The 16,173-nt window shown below is 32.1% G+C and overlaps 2 protein-coding genes across 5 annotated transcripts; one reads left to right on the top strand and one right to left on the bottom strand.

The window, feature by feature from the left end:
* Window positions 1-7,498: 7,498 nt before the first annotated feature.
* Window positions 7,499-9,245, bottom strand: LOC133691331 (RING-H2 finger protein ATL54-like). 2 transcript variants are annotated; one of them, XM_062111786.1, is made up of 2 exons: window positions 8,371-9,245; window positions 7,499-8,292 (listed from the first exon to the last, which is right to left on the bottom strand). In XM_062111786.1, the coding sequence occupies exons 1-2, from the start codon at window positions 9,118-9,120 to the stop codon at window positions 7,951-7,953; spliced, it is 1,092 nt and encodes a 363-aa protein (XP_061967770.1). In that variant the 5' UTR covers window positions 9,121-9,245; the 3' UTR covers window positions 7,499-7,950. The 2 variants fall into 2 exon arrangements, with proteins under 2 accessions (XP_061967770.1, XP_061967769.1); XM_062111785.1 differs by having other exon boundaries at window positions 7,499-9,241.
* Window positions 9,246-13,780: 4,535 nt separating this feature from the next.
* LOC133691823 (uncharacterized) lies at window positions 13,781-15,518 on the top strand. Of its 3 annotated transcripts, none has more exons than XM_062112421.1 (5): window positions 13,781-14,099; window positions 14,200-14,262; window positions 14,377-14,459; window positions 14,563-14,765; window positions 15,286-15,518. In XM_062112421.1, the coding sequence occupies exons 1-5, from the start codon at window positions 13,912-13,914 to the stop codon at window positions 15,394-15,396; spliced, it is 648 nt and encodes a 215-aa protein (XP_061968405.1). In that variant the 5' UTR covers window positions 13,781-13,911; the 3' UTR covers window positions 15,397-15,518. The 3 variants fall into 3 exon arrangements, with proteins under 3 accessions (XP_061968405.1, XP_061968404.1, XP_061968403.1); XM_062112420.1 differs by having other exon boundaries at window positions 14,341-14,459; window positions 15,298-15,518; XM_062112419.1 differs by having other exon boundaries at window positions 14,341-14,459.
* The last annotated feature ends 655 nt before the right edge of the window (window positions 15,519-16,173 follow it).

Raw genomic sequence — 16,173 nt, 5'->3', positions numbered from 1 at the left:
CTTATATTTAATAATAAAATTAACTATTGTGTTTTTGCGACCTAATCTAGTATATACGTGTATGGTAAAGGCTATTAATCCTATGAAAATGAGATGGGACATATGCCTGATTACAAGGTCTAATATTTACGGCGTTAAATCCGAGAAGATGGAAAATGACAAATTAAACTTTAAACATATTTCTTGAATTATCACACTCTATAAGTTTATTGGGTCATGTTGACCCCACCTAAATTTCCTTATAATGATGGATAATATCCTAAAGAAAATATTCTAAAAATATGTACATATTGACATTAATAAATAAAAGTACTTACAACTAAAAATAAGATTCATTATTTTTAGAAAATAAATGTCATTACAAGAGCGATAATGATTTATTATATGAAAGAAAAATAAATCAAAAGAGAATATTTAACTCACAAACTGAATTTATTTATGATTATTTTTAAAATAAAAATTTAAAAATAATTTTTTTTTTTACTTTTTCAAGGACAAGTCTTGTTAAATGATCATACTGCTATAATTTTGTTTTTAAAAAATAGTATTGTCATCCAATTGACAAAACCCATTGAGTGATTATATTGTCAATGATCAACTCTATGATCGACTCTTTGATAAAAACTTAACATAATTTTTTTTTACACATAAAAATATATCATACCATTTAAAAAGATATTTAGCATCTCAAATTACAAATCACACTTAATCATATAAAACACGAGAATTAAATGTGGACCAATGCATATTTTCCACATAATTAATTAAATTATCACAAAATCAATAAGAGTATCCTAAACACAAATATAAATATAAATATAGATCAATAAATCAACACACATATAATCAACAAAATATCACCCTAATTATCATCATAAATGTATACATAAAATCAATTCACATATCAATATCACAAAACAAATAAATTGCTTTTGGATTTGAAATAAACCTTTTAAAACTATAAGAAACGAGTTGGGACAAGTAGAAGTAGAGTCATTCATGAAGCTGTATAACTTTGTAATAATAAGTACCCTAATAAGTGATGAAGATGGTTATTTTACCATTTTAATTTGGTTATATCCTAAGAACTCAACCATGAAAGAGTATGTGAAATTTTTAGCAATGTTATCCATAAGTACATCAATATGAGGTAATAAAAAAAATCATCTTTAGAGCTTGCTTTGTTCAAGTCTTTAACGTCCACACACACTCTGACTTTCCCACCTTTTTTTCTTTAAAGCTGCAACAATATTTGATACCGATTAGGGGCACTCAATCATTTCTAAGAATTTTACTTTTCATTGTTTGTATACCTTATCTTTTATTTTTTTTAGAATTTCTAGCTTTATTCTTTTTAGTTTTTGCTTCACTGCCTAATAATTTAGAATTAATAAAAGCCTATGTACCATAATATCATTATTTAACCCTAACATATCTGTATAGGTTCACGAGAACATACTTGAGTACTTTTTTAATAAAGAAATGATACTAATTTTATTCTTAGAGATGAAGGTTTTCATTTTTAGTTGTTTTTTATTTTCTTCTGCGCCTATATTTTATTAATTCTAATTCTTCTTGAGTCGATTTTATAATTGATTTTGATGATTCAACTAACTTAGCAAATTCATGTGCCTCATTATCACCTCAATCCTCCTAATCAATTCCAATTAAATCTTCATTGGAATTAGATCATTTTTCATTTCAAGATGGTGGTTATTTTTGGTATTCCTGTAAGGTTGATGATGCAAATAAAAATATGAAAGAAGAAATCAAACAAGAAACAAGAAAAATGAACTACATAAAGTTTTACTAATATAAAGCAAATAAACAAGTTCACTAAAATAAACAAACAAGTTTTCCCAACATAGAGGCTAGAGTTATTAAAAATAGAAGAAAATGAGAATTACTTAATCTTAAAAACAATTGGAGTCTCTTCAGTGAGCTAATTATCAATCTTTTTTTTTCTTCCTTTCTTTTTTGTACTTGCTAATTAAAGTCAATGTCTTCATTTAATGTGCCACTAGTCACTTGTGGGAGAGCTAATGTTTTGGTTAGTCTAGGGAGCTCCTCTGTGTTTTCTAAATCACCTGGCCAATCTAGTTTCAATGAATTGATGATACAGATAAGTCTAGAAAATGTATTGTGAATTATCAAAATATCCATCTTTTTTATTATTATTAGGATCTCTCCCTTCAATTTAGGCTATTTTCGTTTATCCTTTGCATTGCTGCCCTCTACTAATCCTTGTAACTGGGTTTGAAACCTATGCCATAGTTTATCTAGATCTTATAGCCTATTTTGAAAAATAGGTGGTACATCATGCCTCATGATTAACTTCGCAATCATTTTAACAACATTGGTTATAGATGTCTTTTCATTTATTTATATATAATAAGTTTACATATATACCTCTAGATTCAAAAAATATTATAAAATATGATAAAAAAATCTACCACGATTTTTTATACATATATTTACCAAGGTAACAAAGGTATTGATATCTTTTTATATTCATTAAATATTATTTTAATTAAAAAAAATATTAGCATGTGAGAGGCGTCTGTGTATTTTGGACGGCGTATGTTGCGCCTCCCCGTGGTTGAAAATTTCCTTCCACCATGTTATTTAATTCGCTATCGCATCCTCTTTCAGTCAACTTTTTTCTTTTCTCTCTCCTACCTAAAAATACAACTTGGTCCACATTGTTATTAGTTTTTCAAATTTAGTCGTTTCTCTTTTGATTTTGTGTTTTTATCCTTGTATCCTTTGTTAAAGTTTTTTTTTCAATTTAATCCTTCAATTTTTGTTTGTTACATATAATATTTTTCAATTTGGTCCACCTTTTTTATTTCTTTTATTTCTTGGCTCTTTTATTAAAGTTTTGATAGTTTGCAATTTCATCATTCAATCCATGTTTATGATTTTTATTTTTTCTAATTTGATCTTCATTCTTTTGATATTTTTGTCTTTTTGTTTAATTTCTTTTCTTTTCAATTTAACCCCCATTAAAAAAATTATTCTTGCCCTCTATTATAATTTTTATTTTAATTTTCACCCTTATTCCTTTAATTACTATTTTTTTAATTTTAGATCCTTTCATGTACTTTTTTTTCATTTTCATCCTCAATATTAATCATCCTTCAATATTTAATTTGTTGGGAATGAATTTCACTATTTTTCTATATATGGTACTTCAAGTCTAATAACCCATTTGAAAGTTGATATGGGTCGACGTCGTTCTTTATTTTGGCTTATTATGTTTTTTCTATTATTATTATTTGCCATTATTTTTTTAATTTACAAAAATGGTTTTTTAATTTTTTTTATCATATTATCTCAATCTCATAATTTGGATCATGAATTTTACAGATTAACTCGAGTTGACTCTTTCATATTAGCTAAGTTATATATATATCATGTTATCTTGAATTAACTCGAACATGAGTTTTTTTTATCTATTTTTGTTCAATTAGGTATTTCAAAAGGTTTTTTTTTCTGGATTATTGTGTTCCTTTTTTCTTTCTAGATTTGTGCGTTTGTTATTATTGTCTGATTAAAATAAAATCTGTAAAATATGATTTTGGTAATTCGACATTGGTTTTACACGAAGAAAATTACACACCCGCGATGTAGTGGGCCACATATCTAAGGATCAATCATAAAATGGACAAGGCATGTAGTACGTGGGTTTTCAATATATGCACGTTAGATCCACGTCCCATACTTGTCTTATACTGCCGAATGTCCATATTCGCACGGTGAAGAAATCCATTAGATTTTCGTTCTCACTTTAGGGGGAAAAGTAGCGCTCGAAAGGACTTACAGGGAGAAAGACGAGGCTAGCTGCCGTGTAACTTCGTAAGAACCCAAGCTCTTTTTTTTTTTCTTTTTTTTCTTTTATGATTTGATGATTGGATGATTGGTGCTCTAGCTTTAAATATTTAAAATGCTTGTTGGCTATGTTGCAATGTTGATGCCAATATTCAGGGTCCCGCAATGGATGAAAGCCTCTTGTAACTACGTGATTATGGGAGAATATTGTAGACCATGCTTGCCATGAAATTATTAATAATTGGGTGCCATCGGGGATACTTTTAAATGACAAAAGTGCTAGTTCCGGTGGGATCGAAGAAGTTTCGTGTATAAAATGATTGCCGATTAAAGAATCCTCAGGATTGTAAAACAATGGCGGCCACAGGAACAGGTACGATATTCCCCCCATCATTACGACTGCATTTCTACGAAAGAGTAATAAAGCTTCTTGATACTGTTGGGATGCACACAATGCCTCCCTCTATTTCGGCTCTATCTGGTAATGTGCAAGGACCGGTGGGGCTAGCTGTGTCTTGAGAATTTCAATTTCAGAGGATTGAAGGGCAGGCAGGACTCACAATTGGAGCTAGAGGCTGCAGTTGAATTAAAATCTTACGAAACTTCAAATTATAGGTAAAATACATAGACAAAACCATGATATGATGGATCTTGAATATCAATATCTCTTATTTCAATAACATACCACACTGTTTAAATTATAGAAAATTAGTTATTAATTTTGTCAGAAATCCCACTTCAATTGTCCAACTCTTTTTTAGATTAGGACATATCAATCTAGTTTACAAGTATATCTACTAGATGTTAACATTAATTATTAATTTAATCTAACCGATCTTGAGGCTGCATATAGGAGGCGGACCGCGGCTCTATTTCTTTGTTTAATATATAGTTGAGTCAATCGACTTTGGGAAAGACAAAAGCATATACAAATCCATTCACTAGCATATTGTTAAATTAGTACCTCTTTTACTTAAAAGGCTAAGAAAGTTCCAATTTGATGCAATAGTACGTGTCTTCCTCTTCCTCATAAACAAGAAGTCTCAAATCCCAGCTTGTCTTCATGAATTAAAAATAAAAATAAAAAATATTTTCTTTTCGCAAAGTTCTTCATGATGTAAAAAGAACTTTACAATTTCTAGCCATCCTTGTTCGATTAGATGGTTAAAAATGTCTAACAGCTGGATTTGTAATAGGCCTAACCAATAACAACCGGCCCCGAAAAGGTAATTGAAAAGGCCGCAAATCTTTTTCGCCATGGATCGAAATCCAGCAAAGGATAGGCCCATTATTGTAGATTCCTTTCTTTTTTTTCTAGCGGGGACCAAAAACTTTTTAGCTTAGTCAATAATTATTAATATTTATCATATAAGAGATAGATAGGCATTAAAAAAAAGAGAGAATTAAAAAACAAATTTTGAAAAGGATAAAAAAATTGTTATAAATTATTAGTATTAGTATTTACAGCTTGAGTTTCATAGAAATTTTAGATGATGAATAAGTTGCGAGCATTCTCTTGCACATAGGATTTTAAAAGACTCGTCTTCATTACCTTAGTTCGGAGCTTTGGATTTGAATATACAAAAGTGTGTTTAATTAAAAATTAAGAACTTGAAAACGCGGTTGAATTTTTTTTTTTTGAAATGTTCTTGTGATCATATATGGTAGTTGAAGCTTCAGCATCTTGCCGCGTGAAATGCTAAGTTTGACAACAAGTTAGGTCTTGACTAATTGTCATTAATTAGCCAGCATTGTTAGGCAAAATTGAAAGGTAGGATTTTGAACATCGCCTTCACCGTGAAGCTAAAGTCTGCCAAAGATTTTATGATCGGTGATGAGAAAGGAAAACTGGGAAATGACGTAAGTCACATTTGCACTGTAAGCATAGCTGTGTAGGGAAGGTTTGGTGTTGAATATCCTAGCACATCAACAAATAGCTGTGATACATTGGAAGTGCATACCATTTTTCAAAATGTTACTATAAAGAGTGACTTTGATCTTGACTTTGGGTATAATTAATTAACAAAAGATTTGATATATAATACATTGCTTAATTTGTTGAGATTTATATTGGACTAACCCAAGTTTCTTTGACCATAAATAAAATCTTGTACACTCTTTTTTTAGCATCCAACTAGCGGGGAGATAGTAAGGGTTTAAATTATGAGAACTTGTTTTTTGAGAGCACGGATCGAATCGTTAAGGAGGAAAAAGGGTCAGGAAAAATATAATTAAAAGACCACGGAGATCTTAGACTTTAAGCCCTTTAGATCACCGAAATTTATTTTTCCATTTCAATTGAATTTGGAGGAGCTACACACATGCCTCGGAGATGCTCTATCTTAGGACGAGTTCGTATGGCAAACTAAGACTGTAGTGAAGGAAAAAAAAAAACCACAGATTAAAAGTATAGGCTGATTAAATCTGGGCAATCCAGTTGTTTCGCGACTAATGTAATTAGTTGACAATGTGTCGTGGATCGATGATTATGAAAGCTCATGGCGTTTAGATTGTTCTGTGGATTTATTTTGTGATTCAGATGTCGTTTTTGAATTGTTGAATATGGGTGTTGTTTTTTGATGCATATTTTGTTACTTAGGATAAATGAGAATTATCATTAGTCATTATTTTATGTTAATGAAAAGCATAAAATAAATCAATTAAAACATAATTTTGTCGTGTTTAAAGATATTTTTGAAATATCATAATTTCATAATTTTTTTAAATAATAATAATAATAACAATATTTTTCTTTTCTCATGAATCTAGATCGGTGGATTCCCAAATACACCCTTAAAAATACCTTTCTAAACTATTATTCTAGCTATTTAGTCAATTATTTTCAAAAAATGAAGTCACTTATAATGATACCATTGTTTTTTAAACTAAATATAAATATTTCTAAAATTTGAATGATGATGTTTATTTGTCAATATTCATTTATTGCGTGAAAGTGAATTTTATATGTTTATATTGACATGTGGGTGATGAATTTATCATCTTTTCTTATTTTTAGAACAATTTTTTTTTATATTATAGGTAAATTTAAGCAGGATCAAATTAATCCGACTCATTAAATGAAAGTGGTGGATCTGAAATCCATTTCAATTAATATAATCTTGAAAAAGGTTATGATTATCATTTGTTTTCTATCCTTTTAGATTCAACGCTCATGTTACAATAGTGAGGATAAAAAGTTTTTCTAGACCTAGATTCTAAATTATTATCTTGGGCTATCATAGTTTTTACCTATAATAAAAACATAAATATACTAGTTTAGATAAATTCTTAACATGTAAGTATATCAGACACTTTCATTATTAAAAACAAATAACAATACAATTTATTTTAGATAATAACGATTATTTTTTTATTATGTAATTAACTTCTTACCTAGGATTTTTAAGAATTTTTAAAAATCAATTAGAGTTTTTTATTATTATAAAACTAGATAGTGATACTTTTATATTTTTATTCTTTTTACATGTAGTTTGCATCAATATCACCTTCGTTGATTTATAAGCATCTTTAATAAACTCTACTTCAGTAATAAAGTAAAGTGAAGAGGACAAGAACTATCCTACCATTCTATGGCTGAATATTTCTCACCTCAAATTTATGTTTTTATTTAAGCGTATAATTGTACCTTAATGTCATAAATGGTCTATTCCTCAAGAACTCTCTTTTTGATATTGCTAGTTTCTTTGTGTAAGATGTATCTCAGCTTGAAACATCACTGTGATACTTGCAAACATCCATTATTGTCAAATAGACAGATTTAAAAGATTGCATACCGGATCTATCACCTCATCTCTTCAGAAACAAGAGTTACATCCCCTCAGTACATAATAAGTTCTTGATGGTGGAAGTGATACCTTCTCCTTCAAGGCATCAGTTAAATCACAATTTTTGTGATATAGAAACTTATTCCAGTTCTGCTTCAGAACGTGAAACACTGAAGCAAGGTGCATATCAACATATTAATATGTAAGTAGAGACATTTTCTAGCTCACCTCTTTATCTCCAAGAACCCCAACTTATTTGGAGTGCAAGAGAAATCTCCGTTTTGCAGATATCTCATATGAAAATACGTACCAAAAAAGAGCGAAGTCTTTGAATTTACAAGGGAAGAAGTGGCTTCAGGCTTGGGTTTTGCCTCGAAGAGAAAAACCTTCCCCCACACGAGAATGATCTTTTCATGGAAACAGGACCTTTATGAAGACTTAGTGAAAAGGAAGAGGTACCAGTCAGTTTAAACACGCTTGAATACCCACCATCTCGCTTCAAAACCATATTTGATTTTCTTTCCTCATTAATGTCAATCTGATTAACCAGGTTCTTATGATCATTCAGGCCAATACACATAGTTGTAGCTCTCAAAGAATCCATTGAAGAAGACCTCCTCAGCAGCTTTATATCATTATCCTCAGCCTGGTCTTTATCAACGGAGCTACAAAGTACCTGGAGATCACCAATATCATTAGAATTTACTTCATCCTTCAAAGTTCTTTCCTCACCAACCTGCAGTATTTCACCTACCTCCTCTGTTCCAGCTCTGTTTTCACAAGGTTCGTTACTCTCTTGATTATTACCCAATCCACTATCAACATCCGAATTCTCCACCTGGGTACTGAAAGTTGGATTCAAGTTATCGTGGTTCTGACCCACTGAAATCAAGGGAGTGCTAGCTGGACCATTGATTATATGTGTACGACACAAAGGGCAATTAGTGTGAGACCTCAACCAAGTATCGATACAAGAGATGTGAAAGGCGTGGTTGCACTTAGGCAATAGCCTAAGAGTTTCATCTTGTTGAAATTCACTCAAGCAAACTGAGCATTCAGTGCCTTCAATTAGTCCCTCTCCCTTCTTGTACTTGCAAACTGTGATTGAATTTATAATTGACTGTTGCAAGCCGATGGTGGTAATGAACCATATCGGGTGATCAACCCGGTTCTCATCAAGAAACTCTTCATCTGTATCATCTTCCTGAGCCTGGGGCTCCGTGTTATTCCTGGAACCACACCAACCAGAACAAGACTTGGCCACAATAACATAATAGCTAACAATAAGGAAGAAGCTGGCTAGCAAAGCAACTATGATGATCACATATGGTGATAAGTGACGTTCTTGGGGCAAGAATGGAGGTGGTGGAGGTGGGGGTAGCAAATAGTAGTCTGAGTAAGGATAGCAATTATAAGGACAAGCTGGGTCACAGAAGTCAGGGCAGTCTATAGTCTGGTTTGTTTCAGTTCCAATTGGGAACAGTTTTCTGTGTTTCATCGCCATTAAAGAAACTGTTAAAAGTGGAAGAAATTGAGAAGGAAAGTAAAGATAGATCTGCAACAATGTGTTTGTGTGAGGCTTAGTGGGTGAGCTTACTATCTTTTGTTTCAATCGGAAGAAAAGAAATTAACAAGGTTAAGAAACATGTCCTTTTCAATTTTTAATCAACAAGGTTACTGATGTGTTTGGTAGGTTTGGGTCCGAATCTAGAAGTTCCTTGTCGTTTGTCGTAGATAACTCTTATCTGGTTGTGTTTTTCTGTGCCTTGTATTTGCTTGTATTTTTGCCGATTTTTAGACTTTCATAGTACAGTACAAAAAGACCAGACGCTACAACAGGCTGAAAACAAGTTAAAGAAGTTCGGTGCTGTGAATGTAGTCTTAGCATTCTCCTTCATCCGGTAATAAATATAACAGTATGGCCTCTGTAGACTATCAGCTGTTAACATTCTCATTACAAAAACAAAAGGAAAAAAAGAGTACGTCTCGAGTAGAATACTAGCATTCTCATTACAGTACAGCATTGCTTGATCTCATCAGGCCATGCATAAAACAAGTTGAATCGAACTGTACCAATACAAACTAAACTTCCCTTTCCTGAGTACAAGTACTTCTCTTCTGATGGCCATCTTCCTTCCCCCTTATTTCTTATCTATTAGGTGCGCTATAATATTTTTGGAGGCGTCCTGTTACTATTTTGGTAGTATGTCATTATCATTATTATTATAACATATCTTAGAGTTGGTGCAATCAATATCGTCCCTGGTAAGATTCCTTGGTGTCACAGCCGGATTAGTGAAGAGTCTATAGACAGTATAGACCTATGAAGTGAAATGGACCTCGTATCTGCCATGTGAGGTTTATATATATATAATTTATGGTCCCAATTCAATGGTGATAATGAAATCACTATATAAATCCGGGTTGTTGTAAATCCCATCTCATTTTATGTTTTAGGTGTTTTTTTATACTTTGTTAAATTATTTTAATTTTCAACACTATAGTAATTGATTTTTTCAATAAAAATTAAAATTCTTTTTAAATATCATTCCACATTGATAAAGAATTTCACAATCAATATTATTTGATAATAGATGAAATATTTTATCTAATTCATCTAGAGATGATGAATCATCTCTTGATTATTCAAATATATTTATATAATTTATGTTATATATAATATATGCCCGTTTATTACCTTGATTAGGACAACATGTGATTCAAAATTGACATAACACTTTATATATAAGATAATTTAGTGATCTCAAATTTAAAAATCACTTACACAATTATCACGTGAGCCTTTCCATAGAAATAAGTAATATCTTCATATGGAATTATCTTGCGGGGTAGTTCAGTGTACATGTCATTTGACAAGCACCTGCATATTAATTCTAAATATCTCTGGTAGCTTAATTTATGAGAGCAGTTATTTCTTTTCATAAAAAAAGAGCCATGATATGTATATGCTTCCAATTAATATCTAGTCGTAATAGAATATTGATCAAGAACATTTAGGAATAATGATTTGATACAATAAGATTCATAATTATAATAATTTTATAATTTTATTTGCAAAGTATTTTTTGTTTCATGAACCTTATCTTTACTCTAGATTCATTAAAGAAATATAAAGAAATATTAAAAATAAATTAAAAAATTATTAATAATAAATATAATAAACTAAATATTATTACTCAATAGTCTAATATATTTAGTGTTATTAATAATAAAAAGGGCAACAACAATGACAAAAAATGGTTCCTTGGATCTTACAACTGAATATAAATCCTGAACCTTCTAATATGGTGATTTTTTTTTTCTTCCTCTTTGATTAATATTGGTGTCCAGGTCAGCTTGCGCATATCTCAACTAATCCCACAGACCCTAAAGTTAACTAATAAAAGCCTTCAAAAACCTTGAGATTTGTGAGACTCGAATTGATGATTTCTAAAAAGCAAACCTAGAGTTTAACCAGTTGAATTACATCTATCAAGGTTAATATGATGATTTCTTTTCCTACCAAGAAATCCTTTTCTCCTCTTTACTGGCATAGATAGATCTGTTCAGTTCAATAATACAATGCATTATGTAGGTTAATGCGACGAGCAAATCAACGTTATCTATGCTTCAGCCTTCCTGGGAGAAGAAATGGGAATGTTTGGTAAAACTCAAAGGTAAATTAAAAAAGAATTAAATCAATTTTAAAGTTATACCTAACAGAATCTAAGTGTAAATCCTAAAATAAAATGTTACGGCTACACAAATAGCGCGAAAGAATTTCTTACGAGGGTTAAGTAGAAGTTCTATGCTTAAAGAAAGGGATATCAGAACAGGATTTTTACTATAGTACCGGTGGTGTCAAAAGGAAGTCTTTTTGTCTGTTTCGAGGTGTCCCGTGGCGGCTAAATTACTGGGTTAGTTCATTTCCACATTTTCTATAATTTGCAATTGTGGATGACCTTAACTGAAAAAAGAAGACGATTGACAAAACTGCAGTTTGGATGAACATTTATGTGATTCATATTATAAACTTCTGTGATGTGGTGTGGGAAAAGTTACAGGGACAGTGAGAGTGTGGCTGATGTGGTGGAGAAAGTTGCTGGAGTGGCTGGAAGGAATATGAAAAGCTTCCAAACCATGGAAAACTAAGAAATAGTGGAATTTTTTTTTTGGGTATTTAGAGTTTTTTTTTTAAATAATTTTTGTTTGAAAATATATTAAAATGATATATTTTTTTTATTAAAAAACATTATTTTTAATATCAACATATCAATTCATACCCATTTAATTAAGTACTTGATTCACATATAAAATTCACCAAATATGGTGGTTATTTCCACCCAAAATTCAATTGTTGTCTTTAAGAATCTCAATTCTCTTCTATTAAAAGCAATTGTTTTCTTCTTGATTTGTTGCTTTTTTCTAATGACACTTTAATGTATCAGTACTCGGTTGTTAAACTCTTAATCTGATTTTGATACCACTGCAGGTGGATGAACTGAAATGGGAAGTGATTGAGACAACGTCTGAGCCATTTAAGCATCCAGAAAATCTGCTAGGCAAAGAAGATAACAGAGAATAAGTTGGATGACCTTCATATTTTCACTTCAAATAGGATGTGCATGTATATGTATTGATATGAATTTGCGAGTATCTAATTCAATAAAAGAGGTCTTTTTCTGTCCTGATCCCATCAAATAATCATGTAATCAATAAATTCAATCATCACAAGTTTCATCTTTTTTTCTCATAATAACTATGGTAATTAAAAATCTAATTCATCTTATTTTCTCACTCTAAATAAATTTCAAGATTTGTTTTTACCTTGAAAACTAGAAATTTTTAATTTATAAAGTTCAAATAAAACTATCATCATGATGTAAACCCTAAACCCAAGTTGTGGAAGAATTGAGCTCTTCCGTATATGTTGTATTTTCTTTGAAGTCAGTTTGGCCCGAATGCATTGAATAAGTTCATTTAATGCCTCATTTTTTCTTTGCCATAGCCATTGTGATCGGTTCATTCGCATCTGTTATTAGTATTGATGTTGGGGAGACAATATCAATTAATTAGTTTGACATCCACGAAATCCGCATATACCATGTCAAACTTACCTATTATTATTATTTTACAGTTATGTAGAACCTCACCTCAAACTGTCTTTGTAAACTGGCAATAAAAAACATGCGATGCGATCCCTGCACTCGTCCAGTTGATTACACGACACGCAAATAGGGCTGGCAACTCTGCTCGTTCTAATCTCTCTATCTTTGAATGAAAGTCTATTGACGATTATCAAACAAGCTGTGAAGCCGAGTTTAGGGTTCCATTGACTTTTTTACCAATCTACCTTGACCCTTCTCTCTCCTATTTCTTCCCAGGCACTGAAACGTCCGTTTGGCGAAGCTTCTATCATGCTCAATCATCTTTAAATTCGTCATGATACGTGGTGCCACAGATTGTGCATAATATCCATCCAGGATGGCGTTCAAAAGATCCCAAATTCGGCGTGTTCAGCACAATCCAAATTATAATGTTGCCAATTATATATATATAAAAAATTAGAATCACGCCTGGTTAATTAACAATTTAGCAATTACCATACCTTCTGATCCGTAATTTGATTGATTATTGAAATCTTTCGGCCTCAATCTTTACTGGGCTCTTTTTTCGGGCCTCAGCTTGGGATGTCGGACTCCGCAACCCTTTCTTTATCCTTGGCCTAATACCACTAAATTTCTTCCCTGAAAGGATACTTGGAAGAGTGATTTTGATGTTTTCCCAATTATTATTTTTTTACAAAACCAGAATTACTTTTTTTTGTTCAATTATCATTTGAGTTGGAACAGGGAATGTTGCGTCTTTATAAAGTAATATTGTTCAAGCCAACAAAAATATTCTTAATTGTCTTAAATCCCAATGGTATTTTGTCATCTCATCTTCTCAACACGAAAACTTGGATGACCTTGCGGGAGATGAGCACATTTTCTTTCCTTTTCTCATTGCACGCCAAGATGGACTTTAATTTCCTAGACCTCCATAGGAAATAGCTACGAGATTTCCCAGAAAATTTATCATGTAACGCGAAGCAAGGGAGGAAAATAGTAGTAATTTGACTTTAGCCCGGCAAGTGGCAATATATATATATGGTTCGACCATTTCTACGAGTCAATATAATCTAAAATTTCCAAGCACGCTCTGCACCAAACTTAAAACTTTTGAGATATATATCTTCGATTTGATCGAGGGATTTCTTTGATTGCACGAGTTGGAAATTAACCTCTCGGCATTGATGATGTCTGTAACAAGAGCAACGTTTCCCTACAGCTCCGTTAGCCAGATATTTCTAGCACCTAGTCCGGTATCTGATAGCACTTTGGAAATCTCAAAACTCAAATTCAAAAGCCAGTTTCTTAGAAATCAAAGGCTGGAAGTTTTCAGCACCTCTCTGAAACTGCTCTATGCAAGAAATACAAAGATGTACGTTTATTTTCCTTTCGCAAAACTTTCCTGGGTATAACATTAATCATGCAGATGCAGATATCTTGCAGCTCTGAGTCTAATGCATGTAATGGTGCAGGGAAAGGGCTGTATACAATAGTCTTGGAGCAGGACCTGCTCATCCTTCTGCTCCTTCTCCTTGGTAAGTTGACTTTACCAACGATCTATAAATTAAACAGATAAATTGCACTCTGCCCTTATATTTCATGTTCCCGGCCAGTTTAATACAACTTTATGGTGATCTACGTACTAGCAGGAAGGGTTGGGTTCTGGGAATGCTAATATCAATAATTCTACCCTTTTGTAGAAACAAATGGGGGGCATTACTGTTGATAAAAGGTAAGGGATCGAAAGGCTTGACTTGTCAATTCTCAATAAAAACTCACATGCTGTGAATGAGTTATGGAATCCAATGTACTTAGCTTTTAAATTGGATGTGTAGACAAAGTTGAACAAGTGGTGGAGACAGCAGATCACGTTGCAGACATTGTAGAAGAGGTGGCTGAGGAAGTTGGGAAGGTAGCTGAAGAAGTTGCCGATCATCTGCCGGAAGGTGGGAAACTTCAACAAGTGGCCACATTTATTGAAAACGTAGCGAAAGAAACAGCGAAGGATGCTAATGTAGTAGATGAAATAATTGAAAAGGTACTGCCTAATACACTGTTTTCTGTCTTAGCACTTAATTACCTAACACCATATAAAACGATTGTTAATTGTGTCAGCATGAATCGTTTCCTTATATCAGGTTAAATGTATTTCTCGAAACGCAGAATCAACGCGTAAGCCTAAATGCTCGTTGTTGATGATTTTGACATTCACTTTAGTCGTGTACCGATTCGTTTTAGTTGCGAACAACATGGTCCCATGGCTGAATTATAACTAGCAGGAAAAAAAAATCAGCAAATTTCATTTTCTTGCTGGCTGCGTGCTTTAAAGAAGAAAGGATTAAAAAAAAGAAGCATGCCCAACTTGTTTTCAGTCCAGATCGAAAATCAAAACCAACCACATGCTTCACCCATTGACAGCCAATGCAGGCTGTTTTAAACATGTTATAATATTACATGAAATAAACTAAGCATTTTGCAATATTTTTAGCATCCATGCTGTAAACTGCGCCTGTTTTTTTTTTAAAGTAAAAATTGGGTTTGCTTTGTTTCTTATTAAGATTAAAAATCAGGTGGAAGAGGTGGAAAAGGAGGTGGAAGAGGAGGTGGAGTCTTTCTCGGAGCAACTCACGGAGCAAGCCAATGGAAAATCCGAAGAATCAAAAGGCTGAGGCCAGCCAAGAAACACTTTGTTATTGTACCATGAAAAATTTGACTTGTAATTAAGGAAAACTTGATAAGTAGCAGATACCCTAATTTATTTATCTATTTATCTATCTAGTTTCAGTCCCAATTCGATTCCATTTTGCTAGATCTTGAAACCATTAGATAATCGTTAATGCTGGGTTTCCTCCGGGTGCATCTGTTTATTCTTTTCAGGACGGCCCAAACCTTCAACATCGTGCAGTTTCCCAGGAAAAAAAAAAAAAAAACTAGTCATCGTGACACGCAATCATACGGGTTCTTGCAATTCAGTCCTCCATTAATCATTTCAATTAATAACACCCTCCAAATTATATAACTTAGATTATGAATTTGGGTAAATTACAATGACCCTCTTAACTTATATCCAAAAGTTTAAAGATGTTATCAAAATTCCCTTAATGCTTTTAAAGATTCCTTACTATAAAATGAGATGATCTTAATAATTTGGATACGGAGAATTTTTATAATATTTATTTACTTAACTACACATGAATGAGACTTATTGTCAAGTCTTTTTTACAAGACATTAAAGGTTTTTGGCCTCTCAAGTTTTAGGCAATTAAATTGGATGAAAAGGGTCCACCGATCCAATCTTCCCATGCATATATATATATATATATATATGTCTTTCTTTTCCCACGTCTTGTCGTGACAACAAAAAAATACAAAGTTTTTTAAAGAGCAAGGTAATGATAACCCTTCATACACCTCATGACAAGTTTATACAAGCTTGAACATCCACG

This window comes from Populus nigra, chromosome 4, assembly GCF_951802175.1.
Source record: "Populus nigra chromosome 4, ddPopNigr1.1, whole genome shotgun sequence".
Classification (NCBI taxonomy): Eukaryota; Viridiplantae; Streptophyta; class Magnoliopsida; order Malpighiales; family Salicaceae; genus Populus; species Populus nigra.
Note: the sequence above shows the minus strand (reverse complement) of the source record. Positions and strands in the feature narration are given on the sequence as shown.

Excerpts from the sequence above, each read along its gene's own strand:
- LOC133691823 (XM_062112419.1), top strand. The coding sequence starts at position 13,912 with ATGATGTCTGTAACAAGAGCAACGTTTCCCTACAGCTCCGTTAGCCAG. Across the intron at positions 14,100-14,199 it reads TATGCAAGAAATACAAAGAT|GGAAAGGGCTGTATACAATA; the intron begins GTACGTTTATTT and ends GTAATGGTGCAG. Across the intron at positions 14,263-14,340 it reads CCTTCTGCTCCTTCTCCTTG|TTTAATACAACTTTATGGTG; the intron begins GTAAGTTGACTT and ends GTTCCCGGCCAG.
- LOC133691331 (XM_062111785.1), bottom strand. The coding sequence starts at position 9,120 with ATGGCGATGAAACACAGAAAACTGTTCCCAATTGGAACTGAAACAAAC.